The sequence below is a fragment of the Mirounga angustirostris genome, unplaced genomic scaffold (genome assembly GCF_029215605.1).
Source record: "Mirounga angustirostris isolate CCGP_5_RB_7025 unplaced genomic scaffold, mMirAng1.0.hap1 SCAF_4, whole genome shotgun sequence".
NCBI lineage: Eukaryota > Metazoa > Chordata > Mammalia > Carnivora > Phocidae > Mirounga > Mirounga angustirostris.
Genome location: NW_026991712.1, coordinates 133,236,516 through 133,261,446, shown reverse-complemented (window position 1 = coordinate 133,261,446; position 24,931 = coordinate 133,236,516). Strand labels below are relative to the sequence as shown.

General features: G+C 36.3%; 1 protein-coding gene across 1 annotated transcript in view; it reads left to right on the top strand.

Annotated features, from left to right (window-relative positions):
- The window catches only part of LRRC7 (leucine rich repeat containing 7), a 959,434-nt gene that overhangs the window by 802,417 nt on the left and 132,086 nt on the right, over positions 1-24,931 (top strand). Inside the window, exon 10 of the mRNA XM_064588988.1 lies at positions 21,601-21,675. Coding sequence (XP_064445058.1) covers positions 21,601-21,675 — 75 coding nt within the window. The remainder of the gene's footprint in view (positions 1-21,600; positions 21,676-24,931) is intronic.

Below are 24,931 nucleotides of genomic sequence, written 5' to 3'. Positions count from 1 at the left end.
AGGACCTAGAACTTGAATAGGAATAGATTAAAAACAGTGATAAGTGAAAATTATTGTAATAGTTTAGGAAACAGATTATATAGCCAGAACTAAGAAATGAAGACAGAAGAAATGAAAGGCAACAAAAGGTTGGATTTAAGAAATAAAGAACTGGCAGAAAGGGGTTGGGGTGGATAAAAAGGGAAAAGAATCAGGTATGTTGCCTTTAGTTGTAACTGGGGTGAGGAACTAGAGAGAATTCTCCTAAGCAAAATAAGTCAGTCAGAGAAAGACAATTACCATATGATTTCACTCAAGTGGAATTTAAGAAACAAAACAAATGATCATAGGGGAAAATAAGAGAGAGGAAAACCAAAAAACAGACTCAACTATAGAGAACAAACTGATGGTTACCAGAGGGGAGGTCGGTGGGGGAATGGGTGAAATAGGTGATGGGGATTAAGGCAGGCATCTGTGATGAGCACTGGGTATTGTATGTAAATGCTGAATCACTAAATCACTAAATTGTACACCTGAAACTAATATTACACTGTATGTTAGCTCATTGGAATTTAAACAAAAACTAAAAAAAAGAAAACTGCAGATTTGAATAACACTATAGAGCAAAAGATTTAACAGACATATACAGGACATTCTATCCAACAACAGCAGAATACACATTCTTCTCAAGTGCATGTGAACCATAATGAGATATCACTTTATATCTGTCAAAATGACTATTATCAAAAAGACAAGAAGTAACAAGTTCTGGTGAGGATGTGGTTGAAAGGGATCCCTCATGCACCGTTGATTGGAATGTAAATTGGTGCAGCCACTATGGAAAGCAATATGAAGGTTCCTCAAAAAATTAAAAATTAAAACTACCATATGATTCAGCAATTCCACTTCTGGGTATCTATCTGGAGAAAATGAAAACACTAATTTGAAAAGATATATGCACCCCTATGTTCACCGCAGCATTATTTACCATATCCAAGATATGGAAACAACCTAAGTGTCCAACAGATGAATGGATAAAGAAGATATGGTATGTACACACACACACACACACACACACACACACCCTGGAATACTACTCAGCCATAAAAAAGCGTGAAATCTGGCCTTTTGTGACAGCATGGTTGGACTTTGAGGCAATTACTCTAAGTATAATAAGTTAAAGAGAGAAAAACAAATAGCATATGATTTTACCTATATGTGGAATCTAAAAAGAAAAGCAAGGGGCACCTGGGTGGCTCAGTCATTAAGCATCTGCCTTCAGCTCAGGTCATGATCCCAAGGTCCTGGGATGGAGCCCCACGTCTGGCTCCCTGCTTGGTGGGAAGCCTGCTTCTCCCTCTCCCACTCCCCCTGCTTGTGTTCCTTCTCTCGCTGTTTCTCTCTTTGTCAAATAAATAAATAAAATCTTAAAAAAAAAAAGAAAAACAAAACAAAACCTATACTCATCAATACAGAGAATAAATCGGTGGTTGCCAGAAGGGAGGAGGGTTGAGGGGGCAAAATGAGTGCAGTTTTAAAAAACAGAAGAAAATGCAAGAATCAGAAAGGGAAGAGTGCTGTGAAAAAAAAGCACAACAAATAAAAATTTTACAAACTGTAAGATATTATACAATATAATTAATTATTGTTACTATTGCTATTATTGTTGTTAGTGGGATAATTGAACCAAACTACTTGATCTTACTAGAATTTAAGTTTCACAAAATCAGAGAATTTGTTTCCCTTGTTTACCAGTATTTCACAGAACCTCGAACATTTTCAAACAAGGGGTAGGTTTTCAGTTAATATTTATTGTCTTGTCTGGATGCATTTATTGAATGTCTTAGACATATGTGTTTGTTATGGGATGGATTAGGGATCATGGCTTTTCCTGATGAAACCGCTCCTAACCCTCTTCAATAGTCATAAATCGATGAAATATTTGAAAGCCAGTTCTTTAACTTTGAAAAAAAAAAAAAACTCCAAACAAAACAAAACAAAATATTTCTTCCTTAAATCAGTAGCCCAAATAAAGCTACAACAATCAGTTATTACTTTTTTAAATATTAGAACAATTCATTTTACAGGATACTTTTTTCCATTCCAAATATACATTTTTATATTATGCTGATAAGACAGAAATACAAATTTAAGAAAATATTTATAGTTGATGTGGAGAAAACAAAAAGAAGCATGGATCTGTAGTAAAGTTCCCAATGGGCTAGAATTTCATTATTCATTTTTAGACACCTCAACATCCTCATAGCATGACCTCTGTGATTGTTGATCGTGACAATCTCCTCATATGCCTTATCCACATCTGCCAACAGAGTAGAGAAAATCCCAGTGGTGCATGGTCCTCCTGTATGCCATGGAAGCCTTCCTTTTGGGAACAAAAGCAATCACTCTTAATCAGTCAATGGAAATTTTTTTAACTCCTCCTGTGTGCCAAGTATTGCACTACATTCTGAAGGACTTATTAAGAAGTATGAAACATTGTCCTTCCTTCAGGAAAAGTATAAGTTTGGGGCACCTGGGTGGCTCAGTCAGTTAAGTGACTGACTTGATATCGGCTCACGTCCTGACCTCAGGGTGGTGAGATTGAGCCCTGTGTTGGGCTCCATGCTGAACGTTGACCCTGCTTGGGATTCTTTCTCTCCCTCTAATCTTCGCTCTGCTCAGGCGCATGCACAGATACAAACACGCGTTTTCTCTGTCTCTCTCAAAAAAAGAAAGAAAGAAAGAAAGAAAAGTATAAGCTTCCTGGGGAGACAAGGCATAAAAAGTAGCATATATTAAGTGTCAGATGAGTTGTCTAAGGAATAAATGTTACTCTGAGTTCTAGTACCCAAGGTTTTGTAAAGATCTGGTCCAGTTTTCCTTTCTAATGTGTTTTCCTAAATCTAAAACTACAAGAAAAGTAAAAATTGTTCTTCTTGTACCTTTCACTAAGCCAAAATGAACTGCTTGCTCTTCTCTTTACACGCAGCTTGCTTTCCTGCCTCTGTATCCTTGCTTGTACTAATTCTTCTTTCTGGAATATCTTTGCTTTCCCTAATCCTCATCTCTGTATTATAGTTTATAAATCTTACCCTTCCTCAAGGCTCAGATCAAATGTAGCACCTCTTCAAAAATTCTCTGATGTTACTGGCTAGACATTATCTTCCCTTCCTGTAAATTCCTCTATAAAGAGATCTCCACTGCACCCATTATTTTCTTTCTTATGTTATAGTTGTCCCAATCTATGTAGGTGCATGATAACAACACAAAACCTTCCCTTCTCCCAGCCCCAATGCATGGTGAATATTGTCCATAAGAGGATTTCTTTTCAATCCCTCAGAATCCAATGAGGCTAACTTGTGGTTGCAGTGCATCCAGTACTATTGACTATTCTCTATGCTCCCTGAAACCATTTCACAAGCCTGTTCTATTTTTTTTAATGTAATAGTTACAAAATATTTTATTTGTATTGTGACTAACCACCTGCCCTAGCTAGGATGTGAGCTCCTTGAGGGTGGAGAACTTTTACATTCATCTTAGTAACCCTTATGTATAAGCAGTGTGTATTAAAGAAACATTCTCAAATTACCATTGACACTTAAAAATTTAAAAACTTAGATTTCTGGATCACGCTGTTAGAAATTCTGATTTAGTGGGTTTCATGTGAAGCTCAGGAATCTACATTTTATCAAACTTCTTAGATGATTCTTATCCACAGTAAATTTGAAAATGGTTACCAGTTAATAAGTATTTCTTAAATGAATGCTGACTTATTTTCTCTCTTAAACTATAGCATCATAAGGAAAAGACTTCATGTTTGTGTTTCTCTTGTCTACGGCCTAGCTATTTGAACATAGTAGATTCTCAAACTCTGTGGAATTGATGTATGTTAATGGGATCCTGATGATTGGTATAATTTTTAAAAGTTTTCCATTAGACACAGGATTTGCTGGGCTTTGAAGAATGAGTTGGATTTGGATAGGTGGGGAGGGAAAAGAGGGGATTGACAAGATCATAGGAATAGATGAAGATGAGGAAACACAAAAGTATGCTGAAGGTTTGTGTTTAGATTATTTTAATAAGAGCAGAGTTTCTTGTGGCAAAGGAATGAAAGATGAAGCTGCCTCCCCACTCTATAAAATAAACCTTTGTTAGCAGAACTCTCACTTTCATTTTAATTTAATAAAAGCAAAAATAAGTGGTTTTGATGTGATTAATGACCAACAAGGGTGATACAGTGCTGACTTGGCAAGCATCCACCTCCATGGCATGTGCAGAAGTACAAGATTTAATACAGAATTAACCTGCCCAAGCATCTGTTCACAGCTCCATATGAAAAAGAAAAAAATAGACCAAAGCATATGTTACAAGTTGAAGTCTGGACAACTTTTTTTTTTCATATTATATTGATTGGAATTCACATTTTTAGCAAAATCCCTTATTGACTTGTTCGTGTGAATTTGAATATTAAATAACCATAATAATGATAAAGCAAAATTTTTTAAAAAGCATTCTTGTTCACACATGAAGAAAGGAAATGGATAATAAATTTGCAGTTAAAATATAGTCCTTTGGGGCGCCTGGGTGGCTCAGTTGGTTAAGCGACTGCCTTCAGCTCAGGTCATGATCCTGGAGTCCTGGGATCGAGTCCCGCATCGGGCTCTCTGCTCGGCAGGGAGCCTGCTTCTCCCTCTGACCCTCCCCCGTCTCATGTGCTCTCTCTCTGTCTCTCATTCTCTCTGTCTCAAATAAATAAATAAAATCTTTAAAAATATATATATATAGTCCTTTGGTGTTATAGCCAGCATCACCTATACATCTAAAATTAACCCACTTAGAGATTAATTCATTCACCAATCTGGCAAATAGTCATTAGCAGTCTACTACTTGCAAGGCACTGTACACAAAATGTTAATGGTAAAACACCATACCTATGATACAAATTAAAAGATTCATCCTTACATGGAAGAAAGGCTGATATGGAATCATTTGTTTCAACAAGTTATCATTTATTCCTTTATTCATTCAACAACTCTTGGATGAATGAAGGTAGCGCTATGAGTTTATTTTGTTCTCTATTATATTCCCCACACTAAGCACAGTGCTTGAAATATGTTAAGCGGTCAATAAATATCTTTGGGATGAATACATTTATTGATCACTCTGTCAAACTCTCATATACAAAAGTAAAGTGAAACAAAGATTGTCCCTGCCCTCCTGGAGCTTATAGTCTAGTGAGGAAAACAAATATTAATCAAGTACACACATACACTCATAAATATAAAATTCCATCCATGACAAATGTTGAGCAGTCTATAATGGAATTTGGCCAAAGATTTTCCTGAAGAAGTGATCTTTAATTGAAATCTAAAGGGTGAGTAGAAATGAACCAGGCAAAGAGAAGGAAGAAGAGCACTTTAGGCAGAAGAGGGAACAGGAAGGAGCATGATGAGTGCATGATGACTGTAATATAGTTTGAGAGGGAGTCACAAAAATGTGGGTGGAAAGCTAGGTAGGTAAGGTGAAAGTATGTTAAGACAACTCTTAAGGAGTTCTAGAATTATCAAAATTAGGCAAGATTATATAGATAGGGAAATATCTCACTTAAAGTTGATACAATATAAATTGTTTTAAGTTACAACCTCAAAACTCATTGCTCATTTGTAATATAAAAAAAATTGTCCAATAAAACATACCAATTTTTTACAGTGACAAGCAAAACAATCAAGCATGGAATTTCAAATTACATAGCCTTGATCTCTGTAGATTGCACCAATAAATATTATAATTTTACTAAATTACATAGCAGCAATTAGCTCTCAAATGGGGGTTAATAAAGGAATCAACACAGTACCATAAGAATAATTTGGGTGTACTGATGTAGAACTGTATTGACAGTTTAATATACCCTGGCAAACAGCTCATTCGACTGTTGTATAAAACTAATAAAAAATATATAATTTAATGGTGTAGTTCACATGATAGAATTTGTGCAGGAAAAATTAAGCTGAGACTTTTAACGAGCTTTAAAGCAAGTGTGGAAACAATGAAATGTTAAAATCTGACTAAAGAGATAATTGACTTTATTTTCTCACTAGTTCTTATGAAGTATTTGGTCAGGGAGACTAATATTTTCCTCAATTCATTTTGTTTTTTTATTGGCTTTGTATACTACTATCATTTTTACCACAGTATTTAGCTTGGGATTCTATGTCTCTCTCCATGAACCTATATCTACATTTTGTCTGAGATTATATTGTAATACTTTTGAGTTTTCCCTCCCCCATATGCACATGCTCCTATATCCCATAACATGGTGCTGGACATGAAGTAAGTGTTGGTAAGTACTTATTAAATCTTCAGAAGTGGCCAGTTAGAATATTTATAAATAAATAGTTTAAGCTTTAATACTAATAATGAGAGGTAGCATAAGTTATTAGGTTTAGTTTATTATTATTATTATTTAGATAATAAGTATTACAGTAACCAGGTTTAGGGATAGATGTCATAAAATGTTATATTTTCTTTATCAGTTTATATTGTTTATGTGGGATATGGAAAAAATATAATAAATATTCCAGCAACACTTCTACCATTTGTGTTCTGATCTGATCCTTAATTGACATTAAATGCACAACTGGAGAACAAATATCAGAATATATTATAAAAGTAGAAGATGACATATGCAGGAGTAATAACTAAACACTAGTACATTAAGGAATAATAAAATAAAAATATACATAATTAGTAACTCAAATTCTACTTAACCCATAGAACTCTAATAATGTTTATAAATATTTATGTCCTCAAAATGTAGTTTAGAGGTGCCTGGGTGGCTCAGTCAGTTAAGCATCTGACTCTTGATTTTGGCTTAGACCACAGTCTCAGGGTTGTGAGATCAAACTCCATGGCAGGCTCTGTGCTGATCATAGAGCCTGCTTGGGATTCTCTCTCTCTCTCTCCCTCTCCCTCTGCCCCTCCCCAGCCACTCTCTCTCTCTTTCTCTCTCTAAGAAAAAAAAATGTAGTTTAAAATCCCATGATGTGTAACATGCAAGAGTTTATTGATGTACCTAACATTACTATGTAGTGAAGTAAAATAAGATAAATATAAGGGTTTCCACTTCTCTAATCGGAAAATTAAAGCACAGCAAGAGTAAAGGCCTCTACCAATAATACTAATGACTTTCTTTTTTCATTTAACAAATATTTATTAAACATCCACTAGGCTAAGTGGTAAGGATACAATGGTTACGACTCAGTTTTAGAATTTTGTAACTGCTATAAATTGAAGACAGAATGGCTTTGGAACCCAAATATGAATGGGTCTTGTCTTCACTCCTTTCTTGTCTGCCTCTAATGAAGTACTCTTGCTACCAAACACAACAAAATGGTCTTCCTGTGGAAAGATTTACAGTTTTTAATATAGGTCTTCACTTCCACTGAACAAATGTAAGATACTGACATAAAACATAATGATCTGCCTTATCATTTACCGACTTCCAAGCAGTAAAAGATAATGCACACACACTTGACAGTTCAGTTTCTTATTTGCTGCAACTCTTACTATTTAGCAGATTAGTAGCAATTTGTTATTTTCTGTTCAAGTAACTGATCATTCTACAGTTTATGGAGAACTAATTACCATATATGCCAGATATTGATTACCGATTTTCAAAGAATTTGAATTCTGAATTTCATTGAAAGCACTCTGAATAGAAGTAGTCTTAGATTCAGAAGGAACTTCAGTTTTGCAGTACATCTTTATGATGTTCAAGGGTCAATGGTGGAATTTTTTGCAACAGGCACACTGCTAAGTGTCAGGGATTTAAAGATGCAAGACCTGCTCCAGAAGCTTACAATAGTGAGTGTAGAAATAAAAGTTTAAAGAAATGTCAGGTTTTGGATTTGCCAGATAAACTAACATTTACTATATTTAAGTAAAATCCAATAATGATATCATGAAGTACCAAGACAAAAAGAAGTTTCCCAGTATCTACAGAAAATTAGATTAATGCTGTAATAGATTGTTATGTACATCTTAGCAATTTCATTAAAAACATTTCTCACTGCGGGGCACCTGGGTGGCTCTGTTAGGCATCCCACTCGGTTTTGACTCTGGTCATGATCTGAGTCGTAAGATCGAGCCCCGTGTTAGGCTCTCCACTCAACATGGAGTCTGCTTGAGATTCTCTCTCTCCCTCTCCCTCTCCCTCTTCCCCCACTTGGGCGTGCACTCTCTCTCTCAAATAAATAAATCTCTAAAAAAAAAAGTCACTAATATTATAAATTAGTTCATATCGGGGGATTGACCAACAGTGGTAAATAAAAAATAGTGACTCAGATTTGTTTTTCATTCAGTGAAATATCTATATTGGAAAGATACTTATCTGATACAAAAGAAATAAAACAGTTCTAAGTATTTTCAGAGATTAGTTCATAAAAATGTGTAAATTACAGAATATATTTAACTAAAAATATATGTATGTATTTTCAACGTTTCAAACATTAATAAGACATAAAGAAAATAGGTATAACATAGAAATTATATAGTTTACTATAATTATAATTTGCATTAAGAACACCCATACATCACCTAAAGATTCTAGAATTTGAAATTGCATTAGCAATTGCAATTTTTTTTCTACCTTGAAAATACTTATAACCATAGAATTTCCTTTAGTTAATTGGGCTTTCATGTAAATTCTTCATCTCTACATTTAATATTGTTTTTTCTTCCCTGATTTGCTATTTGTCCTGTACTATCTGACTTTAACAACTAAGTACTAAATCTGACTTATGTAGCTGTATTTTAGGGACCCCAGCTCCAAAGTAGAGGTCATGATGACTTTCAAAATAGCAGTTTTCAGGGTTACCTCAGAATGGCTTGAAGGGTGAATGGGAGATAAGCAAAGGCAAATAGTGACAAAACTTTTTCTAAAGTCTAAAACTCTGAAGTCGGGGCACCTGGGTGGCTCAGTCTGTTAAGCATCTGCCTTTGGCTTAGGTCCTGATCCTAGGATCCTCAGCAGGGAGCCTGTTTCTCCCTCTCCCCACCTGCTCGTGCTCTCTCTCGTGGCCTCTCTTTCTCTAAAACAAATAAATAACATCTTTTTAAAAAAAAATTAAAGTCTCTCTTTGGAGAAGAGCAACGAGTGGGAAAGTAACTGGAAGAGGCTGGAGAGGCAATGAAAATAGTATTTTTTTAATGATCAGAGAAACTAAAACATGTTTGTATGGCCCTGGGGAGACAGAGATTGATGTGTGTGGGAAAGGGGATAACTCCAGGTCTGGATCCCTGCAAGGATGAGAAGAAATGAAAGAGATATGATCTAGAGCCCAAATGAGCAGGAAGGGGATATGCTTCTGGAAGGGCCAGAGAACCGCAGAGGTGACTACAGAACACATGAAACATATCGCGCTAAATCCAAACTGTATCCCCAACTCAATTTCAGCTAAGCCAGATCTCAAATGTGCCCCATTATACACAAGGAAGAATGATGGAGGGAAAGTCTGTGTGGCAAACCAAAGCAATTTTTTTTTCTTATGTTAATCCCCATACATTACATCATTAGTTTTAGATGAAGTGTTCCATGATTCATTGTTTGTGCACAACACCCAGTGCTCCATGCAGAATGTGCCCTCCTCAATACCCACCACCAGGCTAACCCATCCTCCCACCCCCCTCCCCTCTAGAACCCTGTTTGTTTTTCAGAGTCCATCGTCTCTCATGGTTCGTCCACCCCTCCGATTTCCCCCGCCTCATTCTTCCCCTCCCACTACCTTCTTCTTCTTCTTCTTCTTTTTTTTTTTTCTTAACATATATTGCATTATTTGTTTCAGAGGTACAGATCTGAGATTCAACAGTCCTGCACAATTCACAGCGCTCACCATAGCACATACCCTCCCCAATGTCCATCACCCAGACACTCCATCCCTGACATTTCTTTTTTTTTTATTCTTATGTTAATGCCCATACATTACATCATTAGTTTTAGATGAAGTGTTCCATGATTCATTGTTTGTGCACAACACCCAGTGCTCCATGCAGAATGTGCCCTCCTCAATACCCACCACCAGGCTAACCCATCCTCCCACCCCCCTCCCCTCTAGAACCCTCAGTTTGTTTTTCAGAGTCTATCATCTCTCATGGTTCATCTACCCCTCCGATTTCCACCGCTTCATTCTTCCCCTCCCGCTACCTTCTTCTTCTTCTTTTTTTTTCTTAACATATATTGCATTATTTGTTTCAGAGGTACAGATCTGAGATTCAACAGTCCTGCACAATTCACAGCGCTCACCATAGCACATACCCTCCCCAATGTCCATCACCCAGACACTCCATCCCTGACATTTCTTTTTTTTTTTTATTCTTATGTTAATCCCCATACATTACATCATTAGTTTTAGATGCAGTGTTCCATGATTCATTGTTTGTGCATAACACCCAGTGCTCCACGCAGAATGTGCCCTCCTCAATACCCACCACCAGGCTAACCCATCCTCCCACCCCCTCCCCTCTAGAACCCTGTTTGTTTTTCAGAGTCCATCGTCTCTCATGGTTCGTCCACCCCTCCGATTTCCCCCGCCTCATTCTTTCCCCTCCCGCTACCTTCTTCTTCTTCTTTTTTTTTCATAACATATATTGCATTATTTGTTTCAGAGGTACAGATCTGAGATTCAACAGTCCTGCACAATTCACAGCGCTCACCATAGCACATACCCTCCCCAATGTCCATCACCCAGACACTCCATCCCTGACATTTCTTTTTTTTTTTATTCTTATGTTAATCCCCATATATTACATCATTAGTTTTAGATGTAGTGTTCCATGATTCATTGTTTGTGCACAACACCCAGTGCTCCATGCAGAACGTGCCCTCCTCAATACCCACCACCAGGCTAACCCATCCTCCCACCCCCCTCCCCTCCAGAACCCCGTTTGCTTCTCAGAGTCCATCGTCTCTCATGGTTCCTCTAAACCAAAGCAATCTTAAGCAATTGTCTCTACAACATATTCCTTTGCAAATTTGCCTCAGCATGCGTATGAGAGGCCTGAAGTTTAAGCTTCTTTACCTTTGGAGCACGTCCACCTCTGATTGCTTGTTTGTTTGTTTCAGTGAACAATAAGGCAAGCTAGGAGCTGGGGTTAAGAGGAGAATACAATCTTTGACAAGATTGAAGAGCTCTGAAATAGTCTCAGAGAGTTGAAAAGCGACTTCTCCAGGAAAAGTAATATGGTTGTCTGGCAGTATTTGGTCCCTGCTTCAGGTATTTGTCATTAATTTAAAGTGAGACAATCAGCCAACTTGTGATTTCTTCCAAACAAAGCTCAGTGCAGTAGCAGAAAAGGCAGAAATTTAGCTTCACCTCCAGGTTAAGCTCAGTTGGGTGAATGTGACAGAAGGAAAGAGGACAAATTTGCCAAATGATATTTGCAAGAAACTATTTATAATGGTGGAGTGTTAATCATGACTCTCAACTTTGTAAGGAAAGAAAGAAAGATGAATAAATGTAGACGCAGCATATCAGTCATACCAGTAACTGCTTCAGGGGAGTTCTAGGGTTCTGACATAAGAGGCTGGGAGTATAGGCGCTGATGATCAGCCAGGGGCATATTTGCAATTGAGATTTCAGAGTTGGTACAGATACTTGTGATGACAGTTTAAGTGGAATATTGGGAATGAGTTACTGAAATGGAGTAGAGGAAGAGATTGATATGCATGTGGATTGTTTATTTTGTTCAATTCAGATGGAATGCATAAAGCAGTAGCATATTACCTTGGAAAGAGTTGGAGATATAAACGTAAGCAAGATTCAGTCCCTGCTTCAAGGAGCTCACAGTATAATATGCAACATGCTCCAGTAGGAATCCTAACACGGAAGGAAGGATGCCTAACCCAATCAATGATCAGATCAAGAAGCTTAGAGAACATTTGTCAAGGCCTGATCGCAAGATAAAGCATGATGCCTTTAGGAACAGCAGAGTTAGGTTTTCCTTGAGGCTCGAGTTTGAGTGTGGGTATAGGGAAAGAAAAGGCTCAAATGAGAGTTGTTTTGTATCATATGGTAAAGGTACCTGGAATTTGTATTCTTTGGATAGTAGGAAAATTTTGTTTCAAGCAAGAGCGGACATAATGGCTGCAATGTAGAGACGAGGGAGGAAGGAAGTGGATGCAGTTTTTTGGAGATGAAGGCTTGAAGAAGACCAGTTTGAATTATGAGATGAGAGTGTATGTGTGACACAGTTTCACTCTTAAATTTAGATTCAGACAAGATCATCAAAACTTGTAATCTCTGTGGGGGAGCAGGTAGTACATTAAAATGGAAATCATGTAATCAGAATCGCTTCCCTTACCTAATTGTTAACGTGTTATGGGATTCACCCCAGGAAATATGAAACGCCAGATTGTAATCTCTGTGAGGGCTTGTTTTGTTCACTGTTGTTTCTCCAGTGCCTGGTACAAACTAGATTCTTAATAAATACTGATTAAATACATTTGTTGACTGAATCAAAGACTCTCTTTAGCATCTGATCTCTTCCTTTGGCACTTTCATCTTAAAGCTGCCTTGCCCAAGTAGCACCATGCTAGGTATGAACCACTTAGCACTTTTCTCCGGGATACTCCTCTCCTTTTGAACTTTACTCATCATCTAACAAAACTTCAAGATCAGGCTCTTGCCTTTCTTATTCATTAGCCATAAAATTTGGGCCACAGTGATTTGCTTCTTTATGTCTAAATCCCCTTGTCTGTAAGGTAGAGATAATAGCTAATATTCATTGAGCATTGAGCACAAGCACTTAAAACCAGTCAGTGTTCTAAGCACTTCAAATATTTTAATACAGTTAATCCTCATTAATGTGGCACTGTCATTCTCCTATTACAGACGAGGAACCCAAACCATGATTTTACAGCATGTAACCAACAAAACCCTGAGCTGAACTCTGTCTAGCTCGTGAAACCATGCTCTTAACCACCCTGCTTACTACCTGTCCAATGATCATACCCAACTCATTGGATAGTTGTCAAGATTCAGTAAGAATAATTTATGTAAAGGCACCTTGAAAAGTGCATTATTGTAATAAGTGACCAGGAAATTAGATTATTTCATTTTAGACAGATCTAATTTGGAAAAAAAAAATCACTCCTATTGGGATGCTGACTTACATCTACCTTCCTGCAACTTTCCTCACTGCTTCTAGTTCTGAACTGGGGATAAAGATAGGATAAATTCAGCTCCTTTCTGTACAACAACCCTCAGATTTTCAAAGACAGGCATCTTTTATGCCTACATCTTCTGTTCTCCAATCTAAACAGTTTGTATCATTTCCGCCATTTCTCCTATGGCTTATTCTGAATAAGCTCTGCTTTGTTGAAGACACCTTTACACTTGGCCACCTAGAGGGGAACAGAACACTGTAGTCCTTCTGTGGGCTAATGGTTGCATATAGAGCAGGACATTGACAGAAAAGATCTTGGGACAGCCCTTCACAGTCTGAGTCATATTCCTAGAGAACATTGTAGTGACTTCTTTGCATGGGGCAGGTAGTATTTCTTGACTGAATGAATGCACCTATTAACAAATGAATTAGTCAACACTGAGCTTACTCTTGACTTAAATCCTCAATTTTCTTCACATTTACTTCTGCTTCTAATTTATATGTGTATAATTGGTTTGGGAGACATATGGCAGGATTTTACATTTGTCCCTATTAAACTTCACATAATTAGAGCTATCCAGTCTTCTAACATTTTCAGATCATTTTGGACACTAATTCAGTCATTTAATGTATTGTCTCTCCCTCTCAACATCATGTCATCTGTAGGTATTTTCCTGTGTGCCATCAATATACTCGTCTGAGTATTTAAATGGAATATATTACATTCATATTCATACTAAAATATTCATTAAACTTTATGGTTGAAAGAGTTTCAATTATAAATTAATCACATTTTCTTAGCAGTGCCTCTTATTATTAATTGTTAAGAATACCTGTTTATTTGTTCATTCGATAATTTCTAGAATATAAAAATATTTTCTTAAATGTTAACTAATTGCAGTAATTAAATTAAAAATAAAGCTTTAGGGGTGCCTGGGTCGCTCAGTCATTAAGCGTCTGCCTTTGGCTCAGGTCATGATCCCAGGGTCCTGGGATCGAGCCCCGCATCGGGCTCCCTGCTTGGCGGGAAGCCTGCTTCTCCCTCTCCCACTCCCCTTGCTTGTGTTCCCTCTCTCACTGTCTCTCTCTCTGTCAAATAAATAAATAAAATCTTTAAAAATAATAATAATAAAATAAAGCTTTAAAATATGGGGTCGCCTGGGTGGCTCAGTCATTAAGCGTCTGACTTTGGCTCAGGTCATGATCCCAGGGCTCCCTGCTCAGCAGGAAGCCTGCTTCTCCCTCTCCCACTCCCCCTGCTTGTGTTCCCTCTCTTGCTGTGTCTCTGTCAAATAAATAAATAAAATCTTTTAAAAAAATGAACATTTTAGTGGGAATGACATCTGAAATAAAATTGGGAAACATAAACTAACATAAAGTTGAAATAGGCTGTGACCCTATGGAGCTAAACTTTTCACCTCCAAAGAAATTAACTGAAGAAGTTAAACAGTCTCAAGGCATGTAGGACAGAAAAATTGAGATAATGAACAAGTAGGCTCATCATCAGAGCAGAACAATTTTAATCAACCAATTTTGTGTATCAGAAAGTGTTTCAACTGGGCACTATGAAATGCATGAATGGAAAGTTTCCCAGTTATGAGAGCTAAAGGGCTGTAGTACGCCAAGCATATTATTAAATAAAAAATTTAAAGAGAAATGGGAGAAAAGTTTCTTAAAATGTAATCTTGGTTCCTTGGCTAATTGCAAACTCTAAAGATTATCAAACAAAGAGGGCAAACATAAAAAAATAAATAAATTTGAAGCATTGATCTCAAAATTAAGAAAAAATGTAGTAACTGAAATATCTCAATGAAATATGATAATTACATCACTTTGGTTAGAGAATATAATTTTTCAGGTTTGCATTTGGTATTTTACATTTGTTGATTTGAGAAAAAACCTTTTATTTATCATCTGCATTTTGAAACAGGTTCCATCCTATTGCCTTCTAGTTCTGCACAGTGTCTGGCAATAACAAGTTATTATTATATCACCAGATCATCTCATCAACTTTAAGACACTTAAAATTTAAAGTTCTTTTTCTTTTTGTTAATTTTAATTTTTATTTGTTTATTTATTTTTAAGTAGGCCCCACACCCAGTGTGGAGCCCAGTGTGGGGCTTGAACTCATGACCCCGAGATCAAGACCTGAGTTGAGATCAAGAGTCAGATGCCCAATTGACCCAGCCACTCAGGAACCCCCCAAAGTTCTTTTTCTAAGGTTTAAAATTTTAAGGTTTCCTAGTCTAATTTTGACAAAATTAGATAAATGTCAAAAGTTACGCTTTTCGGTTAATGTTTCTCTTGATCTCATGGAAGAAAAAATTTAATAGGTGTATAAATAAATATCAAACTCTATGCAAATTAGTGGAATAAAAGTAACACATATATAGCCAAACCCATAGAACAGCCTAAAATTGTATATACATGACAAGAGTTATTGCAATTTGTTGCAGTCATGCAAAATATATGTTCCATTTATGTTAATACTAATGTAATCATTTTCTTAGCTCATTTTAACTAACCAAAATAAGGTCACTTCAAAAAGAATTCTAAAGTGGTTTAGGTGGGTATAAATTTAGAAGACTAAAATGTTCTCTAATCTTTTTTATTATTAAATATAATGCCTATATGCTATAGAAAATTTGGAAATTATAGAAAAAATGTGAAGAAGGAAAATTTTAATCACTCATAATCCCACCATTGATATTTTTTAAATTAACATTTTGATAGTTTCTTCTGATACTTTTCTAATTTTAAAAAAAGTGAAAACATATAAAAGTATACCTGACAAGTGAAATAAGTCAATCAGAGAAAAATAATTTTCATATGATCTCACTGATATGTGGACTTTAAGAAACAAAACAAAGGGTCATAGGGAAAGAGAGTAAAAATTTTTTAAAAGTACATTTTTATAAAATATATAAATATTTCTATAAATATACCTTTTATAAATATTTATATTTTAAAACGTATATTTTATGAAGATATAAAATATAAAAATTTTAAATAAATATACAAACTCCTACTAGCCAAAATGAACACTTTAGCTATTTTTTTGTATTTGAATTCAATCTTTTTTTGAAAGAAATAAAACACTGTAGATCAAATGGGAAGTCTTTTATGCTGTCCCTCCTAGTCTTGTTCTCATCACAACACAATTGCAACTTTGAATTTGATGTGCTTCTATTCCATATATTCCTATTTTAACTGCATGTATATGTATATATATGTGTATATATATATATATATACATAAAACACTGTTTTGTAATTTATGGAAATCAATTTGTCCTATATGAATTTTTATACCTAGTTTTTCATTCAGTATGTCTGCTAGATCTATCCATCAGCATACTTAAAAATATAGATAATTCATTTTCATTGTTGTGTACTATACCAAAATATGATTTTATCATAATTTGGTTATCTGTTCCCTTAGGCTATTGTTTATTTAGATTGTGACCAACTTTTTAATATTATAAATTATTCTGCAGTGAAATTTTTCTATCATAAGATTTTCCTATATTTCAGAGCATCTCAGTAAAGATAGTTGCCTGAAAGCAGATATGAATATTTTTGAGACATGAGAAACATATTTGAAAATGTTTTCCTGAGAAGACTATGTTCACCTGTAATCCTCAAAGCACTTTATATGAGTGCTCAGCTCACACATTTTCACCAGCATTGAGTACACGAAGCCATTCTTGAGTAAATTCACTCATTTTTAATGGAAACAATTGACGTTCCTATGAAATTAACTACAGATGGTCCCTAACTTAACAATGGTTCAACATACGATTTCTCAACTTCGCGATGGTACAAAAGTGGTACACATTCAGTAGAAACTGGACTTCAAATTTTGAGTTTTGACCATACCAGTAGCAATAGGCAATGGGATGCTCTCTCGCCATGCTGGGTAGCGACAGTGATCCGCAGCTCCCAGTCAGCCAGGGGATCACCAGGGTAAACGACCGATACATTTACAACCATTCTGTACCCATTCGACCATTCTGTTGATTGCTTTCAATATGGTATTCACTAAATTATGTGAGACATATAATATTTTTTTATAAAATAGGCTTTGCATTAAATGATTTTGCCCAACTGCAGGCTAATGTAAGTGTTCTGAGCACGTTTAAGGTAGGCTAGGCTAAGCTTTGATGCTCAATAAATTAGGTGTATTAAATGCATTTTTGACATATATTTTAACTTATGATGGGTTCATCAGGATATAACCCCATTGTAAATTAAGGAAGATCTGTAGTATGAATAAAGGCAATTTACGTGTAAGGTTGGGTGGTGTAAGCCATTTAATTTAGTTCAAAGATCCACTTAAGATTGTTTATTGATCATGAAATGCCATTGCATCATCTTCATGTTATGGTTTTTGTTTCAGCAAGGTCATGTATTGATCTACTAAATTTATTTTCTCTCTGCTATTATTAGGAACTGGCTGAAATTTCTTCTGTGGCACATTTTATTATAACATCCAGTAATAAAAATATTATCTTTTTTTTTTAATCTAGCATATGCTTTACTTTCTTTATTGGGCATCTGTGATCACCAGCATTCTTCGTTATTTCAGAATTTCAGTTTTAAGCTGTAACATGATGTCATCTTTGGAGTCAGAAGACCTGAGGAACTATCCCAGATGCAGTTATGCAACCCTCATAAAATCATTCTCATTTTCCCCAGGAAATGATTATCAGATCCTTCACCCATAAAGTAGGACTATTATTGCCTTATGATGTTATTAAATAAATTAAATGAGAACCTTTGAAATAAAGTAGAAATATAGGTTGGCATTAGTTATCCCTTTCTAAGTCTAGGTTCCCAGTAGAACCCAGCGTGAGAGCTATTTTACAGGCATAATTGGTCACCTTTATCTGCCACCTTCTCTGATACAGCCAAGGGAGCACATTATACAGTGCATCAAACCCTACCCAAATTTTTAGAGACCATGTGAGGCCTTTTGTTCTCCCAGCATCCTCCCCTGCCCACACACCAACATTTCATACTGCCCAGAGTTCCAGCTTCAAGTCTGTCATTGCCTGGAACCACTTCAGAAATCTTAAACTCCTAACTTCTGCTCTCATTTGAATTTTTCACACTCCTAGTTCTCTCAATCCCTCACTTCTATGACATTCTTGCTGACCTCATGGAAACCTGAAATCTCTTGCTGCTTCTGTTTTTTCCTAGACTGTCAGTCTCCCACCTGGTCCCCAAAAAAGTTAAAATAATTATCATTGATAGAGCTCTTTTGATTGCCCTTAACTTCCTCTTTGACTCCCCTCAAACTATGCTAGTATGTGCCATTCTCCCCAAGTGCTCTATGTATACAAAATTCTTGACGCTTCCTGCTCAACAGATTACCTTGCTCCTTACTTGTTTAATAAATACTTACTGAATAAAGGGATAACTAAATTATTAAACTACTTTGTATCCATTCTTGTCATTCTTTTTTTTATATAATGTCACTGTGTGGCATGGACAGTAGTGTTCACCAAGTATTCCATGAATTTCTCTTATATTTCCCAGCCTTTCTTGAACTCAAGGTTGAGGCCTTGTAAACAGTTCTAGACATGGAGCTATAAGCAGAAGTGATATGGGTCACTTCCCGTCTGAGATCTTTTTTTTTTTTTTTTTAAAGATTTTATTTATTCATTTGACAGAGAGAGACACAGCGAGAGAGGGAACACAAGCAGGGGGAGTGGGAGAGGGAGAAGCAGGCCTCCCGCTGAGCAGGGAACCCGATGCGGGGCTCGATCCCAGGACCCTGGGATCATGACCTGAGCTGAAGGCAGCCGCTTAACGACTGAGCCACCCAGGCGCCCCTCCCGTCTGAGATCTTTAAGAAGCAGTGGCTGGTTTTCTATACTCTCTTCTCTGCTTTGGCGCTTCGGAAGTCTTGAGATGGTGGCAACACAAGACTCTGGAGGCAAAAGCCCATGACACTGGACAAGTAGTGGGAGTGGGAAGTAAACCTGTCTGGTGTTAAGCCACTGAGATTTCAGAATTAATTTGTTACCACAGCACAAACGAGTTAATCTTAAATAATGCTCATTGTTCCACATTTATAAATTAATGTCCATCTTATTACATACATAAGATTGTATAGAAGTTACCAGTACGCAACTCATTTTCCTAAAGTCTGCATGATTCATAGGCTTAGGAAAATCTGCACCATATGACTGATATTTCCCAACTGGCCTGACTGTTCCTAGCCAGCCCTTTGCCTCAAAGTCTCTGCATATCAGAGTGTGCTTCGTACACTTGATTTGTTTTCCATTCTTACCCAGCTTAACATACAAGTAGAGTAGTTCATCTAAGTAAAAGTGAGAATATTTTCCTACACAAAAAAATCCCCCACATTTATTCACACATGCCTCTGAGTCTAAAGCTGAATGCCATGCTCTAACTTTAGATTTTGATCCTTAGGTTTTTTTCTGTGTTTATTGAGAGATTTTTTTTTAACTTTTTTAAATTTAAATTCAATGAATTAACATATGATGTATTATTTGTTTCAGGGGTACAGGTCTGTGATTCATCAGTCTTATATAATACCCAGTGCTCATTACAACACATATCTTCCCCAATGCCCATCACCCAGTTACCCCATTCCTCCACCCCCTTCCCCTCCAACAACCCTCAGTTTGTTTCCTATGATTAAGAGTCTCTTATGGTTTGTCTCCCTCTCTGGTTTCGTCTTGCTTCATTTTTTCCTCTCTTCCCCTATGATCCTCTGCCTTGTTTCTTAAATTCCACGTATCAGTGAGATCATATGATAATTGTTTTTTTCTGATTGACTTATTTCACTTAGCATAACACCCTCTAGTTCCATCCACGTCATTGCAAATGACAAGATGTCATTCTTTGATGGCTGTGTAATATTCCACTGTATATGTATATATATATACCACTCTTCTTTATCCATTCATCCTTGTTATAACTGAAATTTCTCCAAAGAATAGTACCATGTTCCATTGCAATTGCAGTCTAAAGGCATCAGAGACTCTCTCTGAAGTAGTCCTGGCCGTCTCTGAAGCCCTCCTAATGTGTCAAAGAGGTGTGTATATAACTTCTGCTGACCCACAATTACCAATATTCTCATCATAAGTTAGAAACAATTCCATTCTTTTTCACTATTATTCTATAAAATACACTGGTTTTCCTAAGTGGGTCTCAAATTTTATTGAACTATGGTTGTATCTTGTTTCAGTGATAATTTTTTTTTTCAGTTGAAAGAGACAAAGCATCTGACTTTCAGGTGTGGCTTAATTTCAGCCTAATATGTTATCAGGATCTATCTTTTAACTCAAACAGGCTCTTCCCTGTTTATCATGCCTGAAGATCCCAGTTTCTAATCCAGCAGGGAAGAACAAGAGTCTCTCCCCCTGAAGTCTCAGTGAAAGAAACATTGCTTCTCATCTGCTCTGAATGGATCCTGTTCCCATCCTTGAGCCAACCCCTGTGGCTAGGTGAATACAATGCACTAATTAGCTTAGGCGTTCCTCACTTTCCTGAAGTGACAAAAAGGAATCAACTTCAAGGGAAGCAGGTGGCCTTAAGTTGCTGAATGGGAAAACTTTTGGAGAGAAATCAGAAAAAGTCATCACAATCAAGAGATGATGCTGGTAGCAATAGCTTCCTTTATCCTCTCTATATGGTCTGCTGCCCACAGGTGGAATTTAGAGACAACTTTGATTTAGGGACTTAGAGTGTTTCATTATGCACTGTGTGTTATACCTTGATCATATTCTCTCTCTCCTTTCTTTGAACTTCTCTACATTATTCTTTTCTCCCATATACTACCTTCTGTTTCAGTTATTTATATGTATTTGTCTCCTCACGTAAATCATCAGCTACTTCAAGGCAGGAACCAGGTTTGAATTAACTGTGGATCCTGCCTTGTGCCTTTCACATACTAGACATCCCCACTATTCAACCAATAATAATTTGTCGAATAGGTGAAGGGATAAGAAATGAGTGGGTCTAATTCATACTCTCATCCTTTCACTGTAAGGTAATGCCTATGGGGGATATGTGTGTAAGGTTCTACTACACACACATAAAAACCTACTGTGCGCTAAGTATCATGGCATAGTAATTAAAAAGTAATTAAAAAACAAACATTGCTCTGCCCTTCAAAAGCTTATATTCTAGTGAAGACAAACACACTGAGTAATTAGGGTGTAATAAATGCTATAAAGGATGATTGTAGGGTGTTAAGAGAGAGTAATAGATTTTAATTTTTATTATTTTTTTCTGATTATTTCCAGATCAGCTCTAGGTTGGCTCTCTCAGGGACTACCGGTTTTGATGGAGGTCTGTTAAACTTAGGACTTCTTAGAGGATTAATATTAGATTCCCAAATAAAGTTTCCAGATTCAAGAAATTACACTTCTATTGTGCCAAGAAAAGACTAATTTTTTTCTCTTTCTCCCTATCTCTCTCCTAGCCTGAAGTTCTGGATCAAATACAAAATTTAAGGGAGCTGTGGATGGATAATAATGCATTACAAGTGCTACCTGGGGTATGTAAGTTTTTATTATGACATGTTGTCTAGCATCTATGTTATATATTAATTGTAATTAATAATAATCTTCATTTATAAATCTCAGTGTTTGCCTTTCAAAGTAAAACATTTGTTTGGTCACCAAGTGTTTTTCACTAGTGGTTTTTTTTTTTTTTTCCACATACCTTCTGTAAGTGATGCAGGTATATAAAATGTATGAAAGATTTTTCTTGTTCTTTCAGGATTATATTTTTCATCTCTCCACATGCTGATTTTTAAAAGCTGAGAAATTTATATTGTTATATATAGAAAAAGAAAATGCCACATATGAAATCCAAGTCTTATTTTTGCAAAATCAAACTAGATAATTGCTTCTGCTCATATTCTTAGAGCTCTTCCACAAAATAAAAATCTTTCTCTCAGTTTGGGTGATTTCCAATAGAATACATTTAAATTTTTGAAAATGGTATGTGACAAATTACAAAGTGTTAAAAATAGAAAGTTAAACTAGAGTCCATTTTTTTTTCAACTAGCAGACAATCCAGTAATATTTCCCAAGTAGTAGGTTTACGAGTCAGCTCACTGAGTGTGAACATTCCTGCCTTTCCATTCAGTGAAAGAAAGGCTTCATAAAACACTGCCTCTTGCCACTCATAATACATGCACTCAAATAAGCATGTACATACACACACACATCAGCCACAATATTCTTATTGGTAATAACCAATTCCAAACCCCTTACATTGGGCTAAGTAGACAGGGTAGCTGGATTTGTAATAACTCTTCAGCCACTGAGATTTAGATGTGTGTTCCCAAAGCCAGTTTTATTCTTTTTTTTTTTTTTTGACTTGACATTAAAAATTCCTTAAAATGATTGCAAAAGCAACTAGAACAAGAAGCTTTTCTCTTTTGAACAAGCATGAAACCACATAAAGGAGAAAATCTGGTAAAAGATTAAGGAAAAAAATACTTTCTTCTCCTATCAAAAGAATACATTTATACTGTCATCATAGACACAAAACAAAAAAGCATGCTCATCCTTTATGTATTGATTTATTAAAAAACCGTTCACAAATACACATCTATGAACCAGAAACTATGCTAATGTTAGGATTACAAAGATCATATATTCAATGACCTGGAATATATTTATTTGAGGAGCTCACACATAATAGGAGAGGCAGATCTAGATTCCACTACACATAATAGAGCCTGATTTGTGCCATATTCAAGGTACGTACAGATCTTGGGGCAGCACAGGTAAGACATTCATCAATTTCTTGTGCAGGGATTGAGGATCAGAATGTATGTCTAGTTGGAAAAACCTATGCCTGCCTCTTTGATATATTTATTAATTCAAAAACACCTAGATAATGCCTAGCTCATGATAAATGCTAGGTGTTTTACAAATATTTACTCACTGAATCCTCATAATGAGCCTATGAAGTAGAGTTTGTTACCATCCCCATGTTATGGATTAGGAAACTAAAACAAAAAGAGTAAGTAACTGTCCCAAGGTCATGCAGCAGGTAGATAGTGATAATTCATACCAGCACCAGAAGCCGTTGTTCACTATGATGTCCCAAAAGACCACTGCTATAGAATCAACAGAAGGCACAAATGAGAGTTATGCTCATCTTACTTTCCATAGCCATTACATTCCCAAAATCCAATCTTGAAAGTCAGCTCAGACCTCAAATTCTTTAGTAAGCTTATTATCTAAATGGAAAAGTAGTGATCAAACCATCCATGAAACAGATAATGCTGCCTAATTTGTCTGTTTCAAGAGTAGATTTTTCTTATACGCTGCTCTAAGTAGATTTCTCATTTTAGTTAGTACACTTGAGTTTCATATTTTGCTCTATACCTTGTGGGAATCCCCCCACCTCCTTGCCATAAAGAGGCATGGCTTTCTGAATGTCTATGCCAGCAAATAGTTGCTATGCAAGTACCTAGAAACACATGTCTTTGAAAAGCTAATCTTGAATGCAGCCTTTAACTAGCCCGTGTCTATCAGTTTCATAGAATGATTAATCCTAAATATTTATTGTCAAAAGACACAGGAAAAAAAGCAAGTTCATCTTATTCTTAGTTCATGTATCATAAAATATATGTATTTATATTTATTTATACATAAAATTAATATACTTCTAAAATACCTTTGGAAGCCTGAACTATCATTTTACTACTCTGTTTTTCATAAATTAGAGAAGCAAGTAGATGATGATGAAAAATTAGTCTTCTACATAGCTGTCTTGTGATGGTCCCTCTAAGATCAACCAATCAAAATGTGACTAAACAATGCATTGAACCTGTATTTATTCTTAAACAAACTTCAATATCTTCTTTTGTTTGTGATGGCTTCCACTCCTTTCATTTGCTGTCTACTGCTCACTTATAGACTCCTTTATGTCAAGGGGTGTTGGAGCAAGATTCAATATCCCCAAGGACTCTGAGGCTTTGGACTTCAAAGGCCTTTATCACTCCAGGCTACTATTGCTTTTATAAAGTGTTTGAAAGTGAGGGTTTAGAAAGACTCAAAAATAAACACCAAAGTGTTATTTTGCTTCTAAAAATGATCTTTAGAAATTTCACACCAAAATATTGAGTTGCACTGCAGATAACAATGAAGGAGGCTTCAAAGAGTAAAGACATTTTCTCATGATAAAACAACAAAAAAGAAACCACACACACACACACACACACAAACACATGTATCATTCTTTTCTTGCTCACCAGAAGAGAAGAATGAGCCATGGTAACATAATAGCTCCTTAGGGTGGAAATCTGTAAGTGAAGCGACAGTATTTTTCCAAGTGACATACTTCCAGGCATGGGGAGAATTCAGCCTTCTGACGTAGTCACCCAAAGTACTCTGTTCCTAGATTAGCAACTATTCATCTACTCCAAGACTTTGCTCACATTCTCTGCCTCCATAGGGAGAGAGGGAGCAGGGCTAGAGATATGTGCTAGGTTAATTAGAGAGTTTGAGGTCAGTAACTGACAAGATAATCAACAGGTTTTGTAGTCTGTAATCTGAGAAAAGTGAGTTTGAATTTTAGCTCCACCCCTTATTAATGGGGTAACTTTGGAATGTTACTTGTAGTAGATGCTGCCATGCATCATCCTCCTGGTATGAAGAACTGACTCTATTTCCGAAGCTTCTGGAAATGCTACTTGCAGCTCTCCACCCTCCTCAGGAATTGCTCCAGCTTAAGAGAACCTCCTTACCCAGGGTCACATCCTTATTCCGGGAGACTTCCACCCAATGACC